The sequence below is a fragment of the Vombatus ursinus genome, unplaced genomic scaffold (assembly GCF_900497805.2).
Source record: "Vombatus ursinus unplaced genomic scaffold, bare-nosed wombat genome assembly UNPS02014774.1, whole genome shotgun sequence".
NCBI classification, from domain to species: Eukaryota; Metazoa; Chordata; class Mammalia; order Diprotodontia; family Vombatidae; genus Vombatus; species Vombatus ursinus.
The window spans coordinates 16,727,110-16,746,896 of NW_020954552.1; the positions used below are offsets into that span (position 1 = coordinate 16,727,110).

Below are 19,787 nucleotides of genomic sequence, written 5' to 3' on the forward strand. Positions count from 1 at the left end.
GGCCACACCGCTAGTAAGTGTCTGAGGCCAGATTTGGCTTCAGGAAGAGGAATCTTCCTGACCCCAGGCCAGAAGTCTATCGACTGCACTACTTAGCTGCCTATTTCAGGCACATAGTAATTAAGTAATAATAATACTTCATGCTTGAGTAATTAATACTTAAGTAACACTTAATTGAACATTCTGAACACTATGCTTCTAATAATGCAGTCTAAAGTTACATTAGTTTTTTGTTTGCTTTACTGGTAATTTTCCAGCATACCTCTCTCCCAACTTAACCCTCCTTTGTATCAAAGAGAAACAATTACTTTTTTTAATAATGAATCAACATTTATTAATCACTTATTATGTGCCAACATATGCAACATATTGCACCCATAGTCCACTAACTTTCTAGGAGAAAGAAGATGTATTTATTATCAGTTGCCCAGGAGGAAAATTGGATATTGAAACCAATCAGAGTTTAATTGCCTTTCCATGCCGTTTTCATATACACATTGTTGTCTTTAATAGCTAATAATACCTAGTCTTATGTAGCTCTTTTTAAGGTTTGCAAAGGCACTTTTACATGTCATATGGTGATCACAACTCTATGAAGGAGGTGCGATTATAAGCCTCATTTTACAACAAAGAAGCTGAAACTGAAGGATTAGGTGGTCTGCCCAGGACCCCACAGCTACTGGATTATGAGCTCAGGTCTTCCTGACTCACCCATCCCGGTCTAGCCCTCTATCCATTGGCCTACTAGCTGCCCGAATACATACTGTTCACTCTGTAAGTTCTTCATGGTCCACTCTAGCTCGTTCCCTGTGCATCAGGTTAATAGAAAGAGTTCATTCAATTACCCTGGCTTCCCTGACCAGATGTAGACCTCGCATTTATTTAACTGCTTATGATCAACTTTTTTCTAGTCACTAGCTTCTGCTCTGCCTTGTCCTCCGAGAAGAACTATTGTGGGGGCAAATAGGAAAGCCCTAAACTCACAGCTCCTCGCACGTGGAAGTTCAGAGAAGGGAGGGAGAGGCCGAGTGCCCCGCTGACGCTGGTGCTCCAGGCCTTGCCCTTGGCCAGGAAGAGGCGGATGCTGCAGGACCAGGGGAGGGATGATCCCTGCCGGCCCCAGCACGTGCCAACTGCCCTTTGAAACCCAGGGCGCAGTCAGTCTGCGCTGCTCTGGGCATTTAGGCAGATGACCTGAGCCTTGCAGAGAACAGCAGGACAGCCCACGAAAGAGCCGGCTCTGCGCTCCTGGGACTGCCAGCTGTGGGGCAGCCCTTGGGATCTGAGTATGGAACCCCCAGGCCCCCAGAAGCGGCCGCTGGGCGGCGCCGCCGAGGTCCAGATGTGCCAAGCTATCTTCCCTTCCCACGCCAACCACCGTGGGGAGCTGAGCGCCGGCCAGCTGCTCAAGTGGATTGACACCACCGCCTGCCTGGCAGGTAAGAGGGAAGCTCAGGCAGCCAGGAGGGAGAGTGGGCGCTGCGGCTGCCGCCAAGGTCAGTGGAAGTGAAGGGGCTAAGCTGCCGCAGACACGGAGATCCCTATTGGAGCCCGCTCAGGGTCTGGCATTTATTTACCTGGCTATCTCTGGAGGACAGCACAGAAAGTAAACTGCCTTTACACACCTTCTCCCATAGCCCTCACTGTCTGCCTTAAATTCCCCTCCCCCCCTTTGTCGTGGCCATTCAACCTCCCAAAGACCGAAAGAAAAGAAGGCAAAACAAGCCTGTCCCTCCTCCCTCCCCAGCCCTGGCTGGGACCTCTTGTTGTCCAGCCCTGCCCTGAATTTGGTTTCAGTAACTGGTGGGCTGGCCCCTGCAGCCTATAACAGTCATCAAAATACAAATGGAGAGGATGCACAACAGTTATTTATACAAAATATTCAGAAAATGCAAATATTCAGGGAAATTTCACATCAGACATTGAAACTGCTTCAATTTGGAGGCAACTAATTACTCTAGATTGATAACACAGAAAAAACTAAGAATAAAGGGGTACTCTTAAATAATAGTGTATAAGTATTTATTTCAGAAATTATATTGGAAGCAGTTAGATATTTATTTTGTGATAAATAAAAGCCTATATTATATATATGTATGTGTGTATATGTGTGTGTATATATATGTGTGTGTATCTATATATATATACATATATGTATGTATGTGTATATGTATATATGTGTGTGAGTGTGTGTGTGTGTGTGTGTGTATATATATATATGATAGGTTCAAAGCCTAAATGGGCAGTAGCACTGTGTTGACTAACACAGAGTTCCTTGCTAATACCTTGGGTACAGCACACAAATACTTTGTCCAGGCAATGTGCTGACTTTATTGTTAATTGGATAAATCACTTCTCCTCCCTGGGCTTTAGTTTTCTCATGTGTACAATGAGGAGGTTGTCCTGAATCACCTCTAAAGTCCCTTCTAGTTCTAACATTCTATGATTTTTAGTGACTCTCAGGCCATTGAGTCCCCATGGAAACTTGCAAAGTAGAAAATTAGGCTTTCCCGTATGCCCTTGCTTCTTTTTTAAATACTTAGTCCACCTCTTGTACCCCAAATCCTTCACCTCCAGCCCCAAGGGCAAATGCATGACTGCATGCATCTTAGGACAATATTTGAAAATTGAAAACTAATCCAGACCCTTCATTTTACAAATGAAGAGACTGAAGGTTAGAGAGGTCAAGTAATTTTCCCAAGGTCATACATCTAGTTAACGACAAAGTGAGAAGAGAATCTGATGTGCAATCCAATATTCTTGCCAAACACTATGGCAGATATAAGCCTGGAGTTGTAATTTTCTAATATCATGTGTAGAGAGGCAGCAGAATAAGTCAAATGACCTGGGGAAGCAGGAGACCTTGATTTGAGCCCTGGCTCTGTCACTTTAATCTTGTCCTATCTATGAAGCAACCAGGTGGCACAATGGATAGAGTGCCAGCCTGGAATCACAAAGACTGGAGTTCAAATCCAGCCTTACAGTTACTAGTTACTAGTAACTAGCTATATATAGTTACTAGCTCTGTGATCCTGGGCAAGCCATTAACCTCTCTTTGCCTCAGTTTCCTCATCTGTAAAATTGGCATGATAATCCTTGCATTACCTACTTCATGGGCTGCTTGTAAGGAAAGTATGTTGGAAGCCTTCTAGAACCAAAGACAAGGTTCACAAATTACCACTCTGTATTTGACAACTGCATCCCCAGTGTTACTATGGCTATCCTGGGACCTTCACGTGTTATTATTATTTAGGACTATAAAGCAAAGAGACAAGCTCCATGAGCCACCAGAAAGTTGGTATGGTTAGTTTCTGATCCCATTTCTAAATGACCTATCAACAAGGCACTTGTCTGCCTTTTTGCTAAAAGGTAGGCTCATTTTAAAGCTCTTGTTATTTCTCTGGATTACCTTGGTGATGTAATTGAAAAGCAAAGTGAAGGAAGGGTTTTCGCCACCAATGCAACTACCCCTGAAAATCATTTAGCTTTTGATTGGATTTCCCATCTAAAAGAATCCAAATCCTAGCCAACAATTCTGTGCATTAACAATGTTATAACAACAATAGAGGAGACTTTCCTGATGCAGTGAAAAGACACTGGCTCAGAGTCAGAGGACTTGAATTCAAATACTGCTTCAGCTGCTTGCTACCTGGGTGGATAACCTTGGGCATGTCACTCAACCTTGATCTCAGTTTCCATTTTGTAAAATGAGGAGGTTGGATGTGATGACCTTGGAAGAACTTTCCTGCCCTAGATCTATAACCAAAGGAGAGCTCCATAATGGCGCGCCTTCAGGAGAACAAGGATAATACTCATGTCATAGCCTGTATTGTGAGACGGCATCTCTTTTTTAGAGTTGTTGTTCAGGTGTTTTCAGTTCTAGCTGACTCTTCGTGACCCCATTTGAGGTTTACTTGGCAAAGATACTAGAATGGTTTGCTATTTGCTATTTCCTTTCTCCAGCCCATTTTACAGATGAGGAAACTGAGGCAAACAGGATTAAGTGACTTGCCCAGGGTCACACTGCTAGTAAGTGTCCAAGACCAGATTTGAACTCTGGTCTTCTCGACTCCAGGCTGGGACTCTATCCATTGTGCCACCTAGCTGTCATTTGGAGTCTTACAAAGTGCTTGTACAAACTGGGAGCTTGATAAATGTTTGTTAACATGACTTGAATTATTATTTAGCACTTAACAGCTGTTACATAAGGTATTGTAGGTAGTACATGTATTTTTTGTGCCCATTATACAGATGAATAAGCTAAGTCTCAGGGAGGTAAAGTGATACATCCAGGATTATATAGTAACAAATCCAGAATTCAAATCCAGGTCTTCTGGCTCAAGGTTAGTTCTCTTTCCACTGCACCACATTGCCTCTTTGTCATTATGTGTATGGGGGGGGGGCATGATTTTACCCAATAGAATAGCCAAACATGAGGAAAAGAGGAATGCTCTATGATAACTGGACCAAATGATGGCAGAAGAAGAGCTGGTCTGTCAGCCAGAGCTCCCTCCAGAGCACTTCTGCACATCTAAAGCACACTGATAACTGATGTTCATAATGAGGACCCCAAGGCACTGAAAGATCCCAAACTGCCTTCTAAATCATTAAAGGATGATTAATGTGTTCAGCTTAGCTTTAGTGTTAACTACCTCACTTCTGTCAGAGGCATCAGAATTCCTCCAGCCTCCCAGGTTGTAAACCTTGGAGCCATCTTTGACTTCTTTCATCCTCTGTGTCTCACCGAAGTTTCATCCCTTCCTCTCCAGTCTCACTGTCAACACTCTAAGCCAGGCCTTTAGCACTTACCATACAGTGGGAAAAGGCATCAGACTTAGAATCAGAAATTCAAATCTCATTTCTGCTATTTGCCATTGGGTGATTTTGGCCACATTGCTTAGAAACTTTGTGCTTCTGCATCTGTAAAATGAAAGAACTGGACTACAACTACTATCCAAGGTGTTTTTTTAGTTGCTAAATCATATGATTGTATAACCTTACAATTGGTAACAGCAACCGGCTTCTTTTTATAGTATTTTTTTTCCAATTACATGTAAAGACAATTTTAACATTCATTTTTTATACAATTTTGAGTTCAAAATTTTCTTGCTCCCTCCCTAAGATGGTAAGCAATTTGACATAGGTTATATATGTGCAATCATGTAAAACATATTTCCATATTAGTCGTGTTATAAAAGAACAGAACAAGAGTCAGCTAGGTGGAGCAGTAGATAGAGCTCCGGCCTCGAAGTCAGGAGGACCCGAGTTCAAATGCGGCCTCAAACACTTGAAACTTACTAGCCGTGTGACCCTGGCCAAGTCACCTAACCCCAATTGCCTCAAGGAAAAAAAAACCAAACAGAACAAAAGAAACAAAAAAGAAAGAAAGTGAAAATAGCATGCTTCAATATGCATTCAGACTCCATCAGTTCTTTCTCTGGATGTGGATAGCATTTTCCATCATGAGTCCTTTGGAATTGTCTTGGATCATTGTATTTCTGGGAAGAGCTAAGTCATTCGGAGTTGATCATTGTACAATGTTGCTGTAACTGTGTACAATGTTCTCCTGGTTCTGCTCACTTCACTTTGTATCAGTTTATGTAAGTCTTTCCAGGTTTTCCTGAAAACCACTTGCTCATGATTTCTTATAGCAAATTAGCATTCATTACAATCACATACCACAACTTGTTTAGCCATTCCCTAATTGATGAACACCCCCTCAATTGCCAATTCTTTGCCACCACAAAAAGAGCTGCTATAAATATTTTTATACATGTAAGTCCTTTTCCCTTTTTTCCAGCACCAGCTTTCTAACTATTCTCCTTGGCTCAGATCTTTCCCCTCTCTAATCCATCTAGATTATCTGAGATTAATATCCCTTAAATACTGTTTTCATCATGTTATTCCCCAAGAACCAAGGATGGTTCCTTGTTACCTGGTTGTCTACCAGACATTCAAGGCCTTTCGTAGTCTTGCTCCATTTTACCTCTCCCATCATTTCTTAATATTTCCAGGTGGCATTCTATTTCAGCCACGATTCCTCACTACTTCCCAAGTCAAGTCAAAAAGCACCTAATATGTGCCAGGCACTGCATTAAACCCTGGGGATACAAATAAAAGTTTATTTCAAGGAACTCACATTCCAATGTGAGAAAAAACATGCCCAAAAAAACCCCACTGTTTACAATCAAGATAGATAGGGGATTCATTGAAAATCATCTCAGAGGGAAGGCTTTAAGATGAAGGAAGGTTGGGAAAGGCTTCTTGCAGAAAGTGGGACCTTAGCTGAGACTTGAAGGAAACCTGGAGATGGAGATGAGGAGGGACAGCATTCCATGTATGGGGCACAAAGTGAAAATTCTCAGAGTTAGGAAATAGAATTCCTTGTTGAAGAAACAGCAAATAATCCAATGTCACTGGATCACAGAATATGTGGAGGAGAAAAAGGTGGAAGAAAATTGGAAAGGTAGGAAGGGGCCAGGTTATGAAGGAATTTAAAAGCTAAGCGGGATTTTATATTTGATACTGGAGGTAATAGGGAGCTATTGGAGTTTGAGTTACAGGGGTTACAGGGTCAGAGCTGTGCTTTTGGAGGATCAGTTTGACAGCTGAGTGAAGGACGGATTGAAGTAGAGAGAGAATTCAGCCAAGGAGACCAGCCAGCAGGCTATTTCAATGGTGCAGGCATGAGATGTTGTGAAGGAGAAACCACAAGTGGCCAAGTCTTGGCAACAAGATTGAACATGATGGGTGAGAGACTGAGGAGTTATGGATGCCACCCGCCACCCTGGTTACGAGCTTGAATGACTAGAAGTGATCTCAACAGTGATGCGGAAGGTAGGAAAAGGAGAGGGTACCTAGAGACTTCAGTGTTGTTGGACCTGCTGAGTTTAAGATGGATAGAAACATCTGTTTCAAGATATCCAAAAACAGATAATTGGAGATGTAAACTAAGCAGTTTACAAAGAGGTTAGAGATGGATAAATTCATCTGAGAATCATCTGCACAGAAATGATCATTGAATTCCTGGGAACTGATAAAGACACTAAATGAAATAATACAGTATAGAGGAAAAAAAGAGAAGTGGGTTCGGTAATTCACCATGGTTTGTCAAATGGTAGAGATTGGTCTTTGCAAGTTCCTCCTCAGCCATGTAGATTTTTCCTACCCTATTTGGCTGTTGGCCTGTATGTAGCCCCAGCCTCCACCATATGCAGAAATAAGTAAGTGGGTCAGTAACTTTGAATACTTCTGTTTCTAGCAGTAGTATGCCAGGAATATTTTCTCTCTCATTTTCACTGGAGTTGGCCCCACTGATAAATATAAAGGTGGAAAGAAACAAACCCTTTTTAAAAGAATGCAAATGCGTTATAATTCATTGTTTCTTTCTCAGATCATTAGGTGATATGGGAGAAAGAGCCAAAATTCATATGAAAAGTTCAGTTTTTGAACTAAAAAGTGAATCCATTCAATCTATTTGCAATTTTATATTCTATTCCCTTAAACAAAATTTGCTTTTATATATGTAGTTAAGGCAGAGAATCCTTACCAAAGAGGATCCTTGATCTTTTGCTATAAAGGACCCTAGGAGATATAAAAGGACAACCTTGAAAATACAACCGTATTGAACAAATGCAGCACAGGAACCAGGATACTCACAGGTCCTCCTCTCTTCTGTTTTCCCTTGGAACCTTATTAATGTAAAAGAGAGTTGAATTGCACTGAAGTCCTACCCTGAGGCTTCATCATGATATGGTTGTGACTATGGGTTCTCAAAGTCTACACCAATGATGTGCAAAGGACGGCAGGTCCTGCTAAGCTTGAAAGCTTTACGTATTAGTCTATGTACCTGTCATCCAAGGACCAACCATGTTAAGTGCAAAGAGGCACCAGATGACTGGCCACTAGATAATGAATTAGTTTGGCCACTGATACTAATTAAACTATCCACTAAGGCATGGAAGAAGCTCTCACAGGAGTGAACTCACAAGTCCTTACAAGAAGATAGATGAATTAGTTTGGTCAAGCTAACATATCAACAAGATCTCACTAACTACTTACTATGTGCCCAGTACTGAGTTCTTGAGAGCTGAGAAGACCCTCTGTGATTTGGGCTTTAAGAGTCATCGTTAGGGGCAGCTAGGTAGTACAGTGGATAGAGCACCAGCCCTGAAGTCAGGAGGACTCGAGTTCAAATCCAGCCTCAGACCAAACACTTGACACTAACTGTGTGACTCTGGGCAAATCACTTAACCCCAATTGCCAAAAAACAGAACAAAACAAAACAAACAAACAAGAAAAAAAAAAAACCAAGAGTCAGTGTTGCAAAGCGGATAAAGTCCTGGGCTGGGAGTTTATTAGTTTACATCTCACCTTTAACATATGGTAGCTGTGTGACCATGAGCATATCTCAGAGTCTCAGTTTCCCCATCTGTAAATGAGGACAATAACACCTGTAGTACACAAAGCCATTGTGATAGAAAGAAATGGCATGTGAAGCATTCTGATATATGTCTATATATCTTATATATACACAGTTATTTTCATGTTGTCTTCCCTATTAGGATATGAATTCCTTGAGGGCAGAGACTATGTTTTTGCCTTCCTTTGTATCTCTGGCACTTAACATAGTGCCTGGCACCTAATAAGTTCTTAATAAATGTTTGATGACTGTTGTATTATTATACACGTGCTTGGGGTCTTCTAAGTTACTGGTAAGATGGTAAAACTTCTAAGAATGGTAAAATGGGAGAAATATTGTCAGCTCTCAGTGATGTAGGGGTGTTAGAGAAAGCAAGGAAGGGTGGTTTCCCTGAAATTAAATAAAGGTGATTGATAGGAAGTAGACCTTTTATTTAATGGATACAAGGATCTCTTAGATAAAGAGGCTCCCTCTACCACCTTCTCAGCAATCCATACTCTTAGAGAGTGGCCTAGAGTCTGTAGATGTTGAATACCTCCCCTAGGGTCACATAAGCCCTATATGCCAGCGGCAGGATTTGAACACAGGCCTTCCTGGATCTGAAGCCAGCTCTTTACCCAGTATACCACACTGCTTCTCAAAGTTGATAGAATATATGTTAGTTGATAGAATTTATAAATTCATCATTGACAATTAATAATTTCCATTTAAACAGGTTGATGAGCTGCATACTTGTGTTAATGCAGAAACTAACATTTGTATACATTTAGAGCCCTCCAACACAACAGTAAAGCTACCATGCAGTTTAAACATAATTCATAGACCAACAGAACAGCTGCTGGCAGTCCAGAAATGTGCCCAAAGAGGTGTCATGACTGATGGGGAACGACCAGCTAGAATGAATTCATTTCAGTTTTTATTTGTTTTCTCATGCTGAAATACATCAGCTATAACAATCTTTTCTTTTGTCTGTTGATTTGAAGCTGAAAAACATGCTGGAGTCTCCTGTGTCACAGCATCAATGGATGACATACAGTTTGAAGAGACAGCCAGGTAAGGGATATGATGTAATGCTGCTAACCCTCTTTCCTGATTCTCAGTGATTTATTCCAGCAACATGCTTCCGGGTGGTGCCTCACCTTCATCACTTGAAGGCAGTAGTCAAATGATCAGCATAGAAAATTATACTGGGCCTCATTTAAATGGTTTTAAAAACTCAATACTCAGTGAAAAACTTAGTTCTTATTTGCAATATAAAGCCAAGCTCTTAATTACATTTCTTTGATGAAAAATATCTCCAAGTATTCGTGAATACATTTTGGTAGTATATAACTGGCTGCTTCAGGATTGATTTCCTTTAATAAAAATAATTAATGATAATAAGCAAATCCTCTCTAATTGTATATTTCATTATAAAATTGTTGGGTAAACACTAAAGAATCTGAGTAGTGTTGAGGCTAGAATTTAACAAGAGGCAGACTGAAGCAATTCTCTCACCAAGATACCCTTTATTAACACGGACAAGCAACCTGGTAACAAAGAAATCTTATAGCTACCCTCCTTTTATGCCAAAGACCCTGAGCAAGGGCCAACGGTCTCGTATACCTGCATGTCTTTCTTCTGATTGGCCTGACCGTACATCATTTGACCCGCCTCTGGCAAAGGTAAGGCACCCCAGATTGGTAGGCATTTTAATGAGGAGGTGGGCTAATAGTTCTCAGCTCCTCCTTATTCACATTAGGGGGCAGGGCTAATCATCAGGATAAATTTGAAGCAAGGAAAAGGGGGCTGGTTTTCAGCTGTGGCGGTTCACATCCCTCTCTAACACCCAAGAAATGCTACTAGCTCCATGACAGATAGCTGCCTCCGGCAAACTGGGTTAGGAAAACCTTGGCCATCTCAACCAGGTTTTTACTGGCTTCGTCTCCCCCCTCCCCCCTTTTTTAGACCAGCTCACTCCTAACTTTGATTAGGAGAGGCAAGGACAAAAAAATCATCCCCCCAAATGGGTGGGCGCCTTAACTCAAGCTGGCTTGTGCTTAAGCCAGAAGCAAAAGCAAGGGTCCTTATCCAGGCAGATGCCGTGGGGGCGGGGAGTAACGACGTTCCTCAGCCAATTCAGCCTGGAAGAAGTCTCTTTTGAGTTAGGCGAAAAGATTGGGGTTGGGGGTGGGGAGGGTTACCAGGAAAGGGTATATTGCAGATTAACATTAAATATCAAATGATACAGCATAATATTAATTTTCCTCAGTAGAGATGGTAATTTTTTTCCATATAATTTCTAAGTGGGAAAGGGCCTCAGAGGTCAGCTTGTATTCAAGCATCTCATTTTACATACTGAGAAGCTGATGTTCAAAGAACTTAAGTGACTGGCCCCACGTCAAGCAGCTACTAAATAGTATTTAAACCCAGGAACTCAAACTCTAAATTCAGTATTCATTCCACTGTCCTGTACTGCCTTCTCTAAAACAATCAATAAATCAGTCAACATTTATTAAATGCTGGAGAAACAAATTCATTTAAGGTTTTATAATAGTTTTTTTTTTTTAACCAAGGAGCCATGGCAAAAAGTTTGATGGTTGAGTCAAATCTATTGGTTTGGGCAAGCTTCCAGCATAGTATGGAAATACTTAAATACATAAAATACGTATGTTCAACCCACTCTTGTGTTCTACCCTTCCACTAGCATGGGTTAGACTCCCAGAATCTCAGGAGTTGGAAAGAACCCCGGAAGTTACCTATGTAGTCCAATCTAGTCCTCAATAGAAATTGCTTTTACAACCTACCTGATTTTAAGACCTTTAGTGGTGGAGAATTAACTACTTCAAGACATCCCATTCCATTTTTGAAAAGCTGCTACAGTCAAAACCTGCAGCCGACTTGGCTTGGGTCAGTTGTCTTTGCTTTTCCAGCCATCTCTCACGCCCTTTAACTCTGATTAAAATGATACTTTCTACTCTTCTTTCTAATGGAACACAGAAACAGTATTTTTTTTAGATTAGAAAATTTTAAAAACTATTTTTAGTATGTTGTCAATAACTATCTTACAAACAGCATTCCGTTCACACACTTTTTAAATAGTGGTCAATAGTAGCTTGATATCATCTTGGCAGGAGGTCTCTAGTGGAGTTTTCGGGGGATCTGGGCTATTTCACATTTTTTTTCCCAGCAACCTGGACATAGGCAAGGATGGTATGCTTATCTGACTTACAGATGACACAAAGCGGGGAGTTATAGCAAACGAGTTAGATGCCAGAATCAAGATCCAAAAATATTTTGACATGCTAGAACATTGAGCTTATTTGAATAAGATTAAATTTAATAGGAATACATTCAGAAACCAACCCTTGGGTTCAAGAGACAAACTTCACAAGTTCAAGATGGAAAGGCATGGCTAGATAGCAATTGTCCTAACAAATATCTGACAATGTTGCAGGTAAGGATGCAAGTGAAACTTAGGAGGCTTGAGAGGAGCCCAACCCTCCCAACCACTAACTGCTGTTGTTGTTAATTTATGGTGGGAGTAAACCTGTGGGGCAGTTTGAGTTAATTTTTCCCTCAGGTGGCTTGATTAGGAACCCAGGTGTGGGCCCTTTGGTCAAGGAGCATATATAAACAGTTTTATATCTGAGAGCTCCTAAGACCCCAGGGAACTGTTTGTTGACTGTTTCAGTTTCTTGCTTTTGGTTTTTATTTTCCTAAACTGATTTTTACCACCTTGTGAATTGCCTTTTACTTGGAACTTGGGGATGGGGGTGTTTGAATATGTTTTTATTAGAGGGATATTTTTACACAGTCTGAATAATCCATTGCACTAGATGTAGGACCATGATTGGAGTGGGCATTTTAGTGAATTATAAATTACATTATAAATAGAAGTCATTAGTGTGATTCACTAACAATAGTCTAATGTGATCTTGAATTGCATAAAAAAAATGTCAGGTCCAGTATTAGGGAGGCAGTAATCCTACTATACTCTGTCCTGGTCAGACCACACCTCAAATACTGGGTTCCATTTTGCCTATCAAATTTTAGAAAAGACAATGGTAAACTGAAGGGCATCTAGAGGAAGACAGCCAGGATGATGAAAGATCTTTTAAGGATTGCTTGAAGGAACTAGGATTGCTTATAAATTGGGGGGAGGGGACAATGGGTATATTCAAGCATATGAAGGCCCGACCAATAGAAGAGATTAGATGTGTTCTGCTTGACCCCAAAGGGCAAAACTAAGAACGATAGGTGGAAGTTACCATGGTGCAACATTTAGACTTGGTGTAAAAAAAGACTTCCTAACAATCAGAGCTATCCAGAAGTGGACTGGGCTCCCTCAGAAGGAAGAGCATGCTCCTTTCACCCCTTAAAGGTTGGATGATGACTTGATAGATATATTGTAGAGGAAATCTTTGTTTAGGCAACTAGGTTGCATAGTGAATAGAGGGCTAGGTCTGGAGTCTTGAAGACCTGAGTTCAAATCCGGCCTTAGACACTTGTTAGCTGTGTCAAGTCTGGGCAAGTCACTTAAGCTCTGTCTGCCTGTTTCCTCAACTGTAAAATGAGAGAGAAATTTTGTTCAAAAAAACTACAGAGTATACAAAATATTTGTGAATTTACCTATGAAGGCACACAGAGGAACTGTGTAAATACAACTACAAAACGTTCTTTACAGAAATAAAAATAGGCTCAAATAGTTGAAGAGATATTGATTGATCATGGTCATGCTATCCCAATGTAGTAAAAAGGATTGGACCTGTGATTTTATTGGTATAGGGAATTCTCAGATGAGGAAACTTCCTCTGCCAAAGTAGGTCAGCACCTTTTCTTGTAATTTATAATCTTGGGGAGTTACCTGGAGGCATTGAAAGGTTAAGTAACTTACTACAGGTCAAACAGCCAGAAGTAAGACTTAAACCCAGGTATTCCTGGATCCAAGGCCAGCTCTTTATCCACAATGACTTATTGCCTCAATCAAAATGACAATATTACCTAAATTAGTTTACTTATTCAGTGCCATACCAATCAAAGTTATTTTATGGAGCTAGAAAAATAAAATACAAAAATTCATTTGTAGCAACAGCGCATCAAGAATCTCAAGGGAAATAATGAAAAGGAAAGAAAGGGGCCTAGCAGTACCATCAGTGCTATAAAACAATAATCATCAAAACTATTTGTTACTAGTTAAAAAATAAAAAGTTGAACAAAATTAAGTATATAATATATGGAAGATGAGTATAGTACCATATATCTTGGATAAACAGACTTACTGAGAAACTGATTCATTGAGGACCCCTGCTTTATTATGATCAGTGTTAATCAATTTGATATGATAGGTAGTGATTATAAGTTCTATATATTAGGCTTCAGAACTGTAAGCTGCAGATTGTAAGTTTACTTGCTTAATCAAGGAAGTTAGCTAAAGATTCTCCACCCTTGTTTTTCCTTGTCATGGTGACCAAGCCCAGTGTAACAGAGGTGACTCAACTACATGGAAAGTCCCCCAATTTATTTTTGTACCTCCGCACCTTTCTCTCTGGTCCAACATGAGCAGGTAACCATCTTATAGTCATACGTCTACCTAGTCAGTAAAAATATTCTTTACTTCACCCAAGTTGTGACCCCACTGACAGATCATTTTTGTTTATCTTAGCCTATGCATCATATGTCAACCAATGGAATTATTCTGTATTTGGTACAGTTGTTCTTGAATGTCTAGATAGCTAACCCTATAAAAATAGGGCCCTAAAAGGAGGGCACATCCCAGCTCACGAGGAAAATCTGAGGTCCGCTTCACTAGAGGGGACCATGGAACCTTTAATAAAGTGCCATTGGCTCAGAGCTCTGCCTCAGACTCTTTTATTGTAGGTTAGACAACTTTAATCTGCACATTATAAGTAATCATTAAGTGACTATATCACCTTCTATAATCCTCTCTATTCCTTATTTGGTCATGAATGCTTCCTTACTCCTCTAATTTGTTTATGAGGTAACCTTCTATAACTAGATAATTTAACTATTTGGAACTACTCGATGTATGGTGTGAATGTTGGTCTAAGTCTAATTTCTACTTAACTGCTTTCCAGTTTTCTTAGCAGTTTTGAGTCAAAACTGCTAAGAAAACTGGAAAGCAGTTAAGTCATTAATAATTAGAGAAATGTCAATTAAAATAATTCTGAGGTTCCACCTCATACCCATCAGATTGGCAAAAATGACAAAAAAATAAAAATGACAGTTGTTGAAGAAGCTGAGGAAAAATAGGCATATTAATGAGCTATTGGGGGCAGAAGGGGGCTGTTAATTGGCCCAGCCATTCTGGAAAACAATTTGGATCTGTGCCCCCCAAAGTTACTAAACTGTGCATATCTTTTGAGTCAGTTGATACTACTACTAGCTACATACCCTAAAGAGATCAAAGAAAGAGGAGGGAAAACTAATTTGTACAAAAATATTTATAGCAACTTCCTTTGTTACAACAAAGAACTAGAAACTAAGAGGGTACCCATCAATTGGGGAATAACTGAATAAATTATGTGTTATAGTTATTACCAAAAAAAAAAAAGAAAAAAGTTGGGGAGGGGGAAAGGAAGAAAATAGGGTCATTGAAGCATTTCATAGAAAATACACAAAGGAAAATCAAAGGAAGTTCAGAAGGAGACAGAGACCACTAGCAGGACAGCTTTGAAAGTAACATGTTCAATTTAATTTTTTTTAAAACAAGGTATACATAATAGCAATTCATCTTCATATGCAATCATCTTTTTTCTCTTCTACTTTGTTTATGAAAATGCTCCTTTTTGTTAAATGCAGAATAATTTTTGAAAGGTGGTGATATATTTAAATAATATTTGTCTAATTGTTCTCTTAGATCCATACTTTAGAAATTTTCCATATTCTAACTGCTAAATTCTAGTTGACTTTACTAACCTAATTATAGATTCTAGAGTTTCACCAAAATGTTTTTCCAGGAAGTTTAAGCTGGCATCAATTCTTCTAGTTAGAGGTAATAGATTACAGAAGAGGAAGGAAAATGAAGTCAAACACAACAATCAAAAATGTAGCCACCATGTAAGGTAACCAGATGCATTTTTAAAAATATTACAATTCAATATAATGGAACAATTGTGTATTAAGTGCCTACTGTGTTTAGAACACTTTGTTGCATGCACATAAGATACAAAATTTAGATAAGAAACAGTTCCTGACCTCAAGGAGCTTCAAATCTAGTAAGGAGATCAAATACCAACATTTTAAAAAAAAATTATTTTTTATTTATGAACACAAGCATTTCCATAACATAGTACAGGGAAGGGGAACCTTCGGCCTCTAGGCCACATGTGGCCTTCTAGGTCCTCAAGTATGGCCCTTGGACTGAATTCAACTTCAATAAATGTTATATAGCCTCAAGATCACAGGTTCCCCACCCCTGAATAACAGAATTTTAAAAAGGCGATTACACATGAAACTGCAAATCAAATATGTACAACTTGTTATTCCTTTTAAATATATAATAAAGTTATCAAGTAACTTTTTTTCCTTTTTTTCCCTCCCCCCATGCTAGACATGGCTACATTAGACACAAATATGTATGTGTGAGTGTGTGTGTGTGTGTGTGTGTGTATGTAAAAGCGTTCTCTACATCTATTTATCAGTTCTTTCTCTGGATGCAGATAACGCCTTCCTTCACATGACCTTTGTAGTTAATTTGGGTATTTAAAATAATCAAAATGACTTAGTTACTCAAAATCGTTCTTAAAACAATATTGCTGTTACTGTATAAAACTTTCTCTTGGTTCTGCTCATTTTGCTCTTCATTATAAAATAATGAATTTATATATTATATTGATATATTGTAATTATATATATAATTATAAACTAGTATTTATAGACATAAAATACATTATTCCATGATAAATGCTTTAGAGAGTCACAAAGTAATGTGTAAGAGTGAAGGTTGCTGTCAGTAGTAGGGGTGGGGAAAGATAGCTGCTGGGCCTTCCTGGACACGTAAGTGGCATTGGAGTGGGCTTTAATGGATGGGTAGAAATTTTACAGGAGAGAAGAAGAATCACAGGCATCTCAGGGACAATGAATGACTTGAAATATGAGAGTGCTTTGCATATGCAGAGACAGAGAAATGTCTAGTTCTACTCAAGTCTAGAATCCATGGAGGGGAATGACATGAAGTAATACTAGAGAGGTAACCTAATAACATGTTGTAGAATGCTTTGAATACCAAACAGGAATTTGAACTTGACTTGAGAACAGTGATAATGATGATGATTATAAAAAAAAAAAAAAACCTAGCATTAAGAAAGCACTTCACAAATATGATCTGATCTGATTTGATTCTTCCTACAACCTTGGATAGGGACCAGTGAAGATCTTGAGCAGAACAGTAACAGGACCAGATCTCAGTGTAAGAATGATCTATTATTAGGGTTGGACCACCCCAGAGGACAGTGAGAAATTTGCTAACTTCTGCATCTTAAGAACGTGTCCATCTTTACTGTATAAACTGCTGCTTAACCCTTTTTATACTCACAGAAGTGACATGAAATAACCAAAGGACAGAAGCAAATCCCAAAGCAGTACTGACAGACTTCCACATTAAGATAAGACTTCATTTTTGACCCCTTCACTTCTAAATAGCATTCGCCTGTATGGAGTTTAGTGTAAAATTACAGGCAATGAGTGATACAACAGAGGGTCCACTTTATGTTTCCTTGAGTCATTAATGATATTATGGTGACCCAGAATTTCTAAGGCTGCACTAAATGGTTTGTTTCTATTTTTGATGATCTATGCTATGTCTTTTACACTCTCATACATTTTTCTTTTTCCATGAGGAATGTATCTATTTGCAAGTAAGGAGTTTTAAAATGGGTGCCATATAGTTTCCTATGGGGATGCCATGGATTATTTTTTGTATCTTTTTCATTTCTAAATTCTGTTATTTTCACTCCAGTCATAACCTCATTAGTGATCTCTGGTTTTGCCATTTTGTGACATTTCATGTGTGTGTTGCAGAATTCCTCTGGGGCTATTTAAAGCAAGGGTGGTGAACCTTTGTTCCATGAAGGGCCAGTGACCTACAGAAAAAAAATCAATCTGGTGCCATTTACAAAAAATAATTTAATTTTGGTTTTATTTTCCTCAGAGAAAAGTAAAATGTTCAACTCACTTGTCTCTTAAATTAAGAACAGGAAATATAAAACTTTATTTAATAAGTATAATAAATACTGAGAATATATAGATGAATGAATGAATGAATAAGGCATTTATTAAGCCCTTACTATGTACAAAGTACTATGCTAAGTGCTGAATATACAAATAGAAAAGTAAGACAGCCCCTGCTCCCAAGGATCTCACATTCTTTTGGAGAAACAACAAATATAAGTTTTAGCTTCAAGCCAGATGGAAAAGTCCCATGGTCCTTAATGTGCAGCAACAAGGCAAATATTAATGTCTCTTCTTTAATGTTATTTCCATTGATAAACCGATATCAATTTCTGGTATAGAAACATTAGTCAGTGCCAGGCACTTTGGTGGCAAGTGCTTTCCTTGCCGGGTCTTCAATAGCTGTGACTGTGGCCCCTGCAGGAGCAGTCACCAGGCTTCATCTCCACAGGGCTGGTTTTCCAAGATGGTGGCTGAGGGCACTGGGCTAGAAGATTACTATTCCCAAGGCACTTGGGTTCAGGGTCCTACACGGTCTCTCTTAGGGACTCAGAAGAGATGGTGGTCCAGGTGCTCCTGACCTGCCTGGTACATGATACCTCCTGTCTCTCCCCAAGGATGCATTGTTGCTTTACTGGGCCCTTCTGCCTTTGACATGGCTATTGGTTGACAATTGGTGGGGATGGCTGGCCCCTTCTCCATTGGAGTTGCTTTCCCAGTTAATGACTATGAACCTAGGCTGGAAGATGGTAGTCTGGGAGATGCTGCCATTCTCAGGGCTCCTTTGCCTATCTGACTTTTGGATGGATGGATGGCCACATTGGTGGCTCCTCCTTGGGAATAGTAATCTTCTAGTGGAGTGCCCTCAGAACCCTCTTGGCAAGCAAGCCCTGTGGAGATGAAGCCTGGTGACTGCTCCTGCAGGGGCCACAGCCACAGCTACTGAAGACCCAGCAAGGAAAGCGCTTGCCACCAAAGTCCCTGACACTAACAAATGTTTCTATACCAGAAATTGATGTCGGTTTATCAATGGAAATAACATTAAAGAAGAGACATGGTTATGACCTGGTATGGATATGACCTTGACTTATTAAAGATTATTCTAAGAGAGCATGAACTCTGGCAGGTCTTACCAAGATAGAAAGACTTCAAGGATATACCCAATGATATACTATATTTCTGTCATTGAATGATCAGTCAAGGTAATTCTGAAGAAGTTCATGACTAGTTTAGTCATAGGTGATAAATTATTAGCGATAGAAACTCTTGAAGACAATTCACTAAAAGAAGGGCTGCAATCTGTTTTTGTGGAAAGAGCAATCATATCCTTGAAATATTAAACAAATATATATTCATCCCAGGATTTATTCTTATAATTTTGTTTTTAAATAAAATCCTGTTATCTTATTCTCATTTGCTTATGAGAGTGTAACCTCATTGAGGGACTAAACTGTGTCTTGTTTTAAGGTAGAGGCTCTGATTGACTAGTTCTTCCCTCCTTCTGTGTCTAGAAAACTCGCACTTCCCATTCCCTAAATCCTAGAGTTTTAGAACCTAAGTTTGTCAAAGTGAAGATGATTTTCCCCTTCTCTCTCTCTCTCTCTCTCTCTCTCTCTCTCTCTTTGTCTCTCTCTCTCTCTCTTTGTCTCTCTCTCTCTCTCTCTGTCTCTCTCTATCTGTCTCTGTCTCTCTTTCTCTCTGTGTCTCTCTCTCCCCTCCCTAATCAGCTCAACCCTGTCCTGCCTTAGCCTTTCTCCTCTGCCCTAGTTTTTTCTAACACGCCCTCAGGAATACGTGGTTTAGCCAATTAAGGTCAGAGGTTGATGGTACAAGCTGAGATAGAGAGATACATGGCAGGAGACAGTGAGGAAAAGGAAAAAATAAAGGGAGAGATATGAAAGAGAGAAAGACTTTCTATATGGAGTTTTAAAAATGTCTTTTCACCATAACAGAATAAAATGTGTTGAATTTGTTTATTTATCCCTAGTGCTTAGCACTGTGCCTGGACACAGCAGGTGCTAAATAAACGCTTGTTGAACTAAATTCAATTAACTCTTATAGCATAAACAAAAGAATTGAGACAAACTGAGGCCTAGGAAAGACCTCGATTTATAAAGGTCAAGGTCATCCATTGCATCCCCAGCTATCACCAATCTCTTGATTTTTATCTTGCCACTACACTTTGATGACTCTA

General features: G+C 39.6%; 1 protein-coding gene across 1 annotated transcript in view; it reads left to right on the plus strand.

Moving 5' to 3' along the window:
• The first annotated feature begins 1,273 nt into the window (after nucleotides 1-1,273).
• Nucleotides 1,274-19,787, plus strand: part of ACOT12 (acyl-CoA thioesterase 12) — a 74,071-nt gene continuing 55,557 nt past the window's right edge. Inside the window, 2 exon segments of the mRNA XM_027864321.1 lie at nucleotides 1,274-1,439; nucleotides 9,406-9,475. Of these exon segments, the coding sequence (XP_027720122.1) occupies nucleotides 1,289-1,439; nucleotides 9,406-9,475 (221 nt within the window). The 5' untranslated portion in view covers nucleotides 1,274-1,288.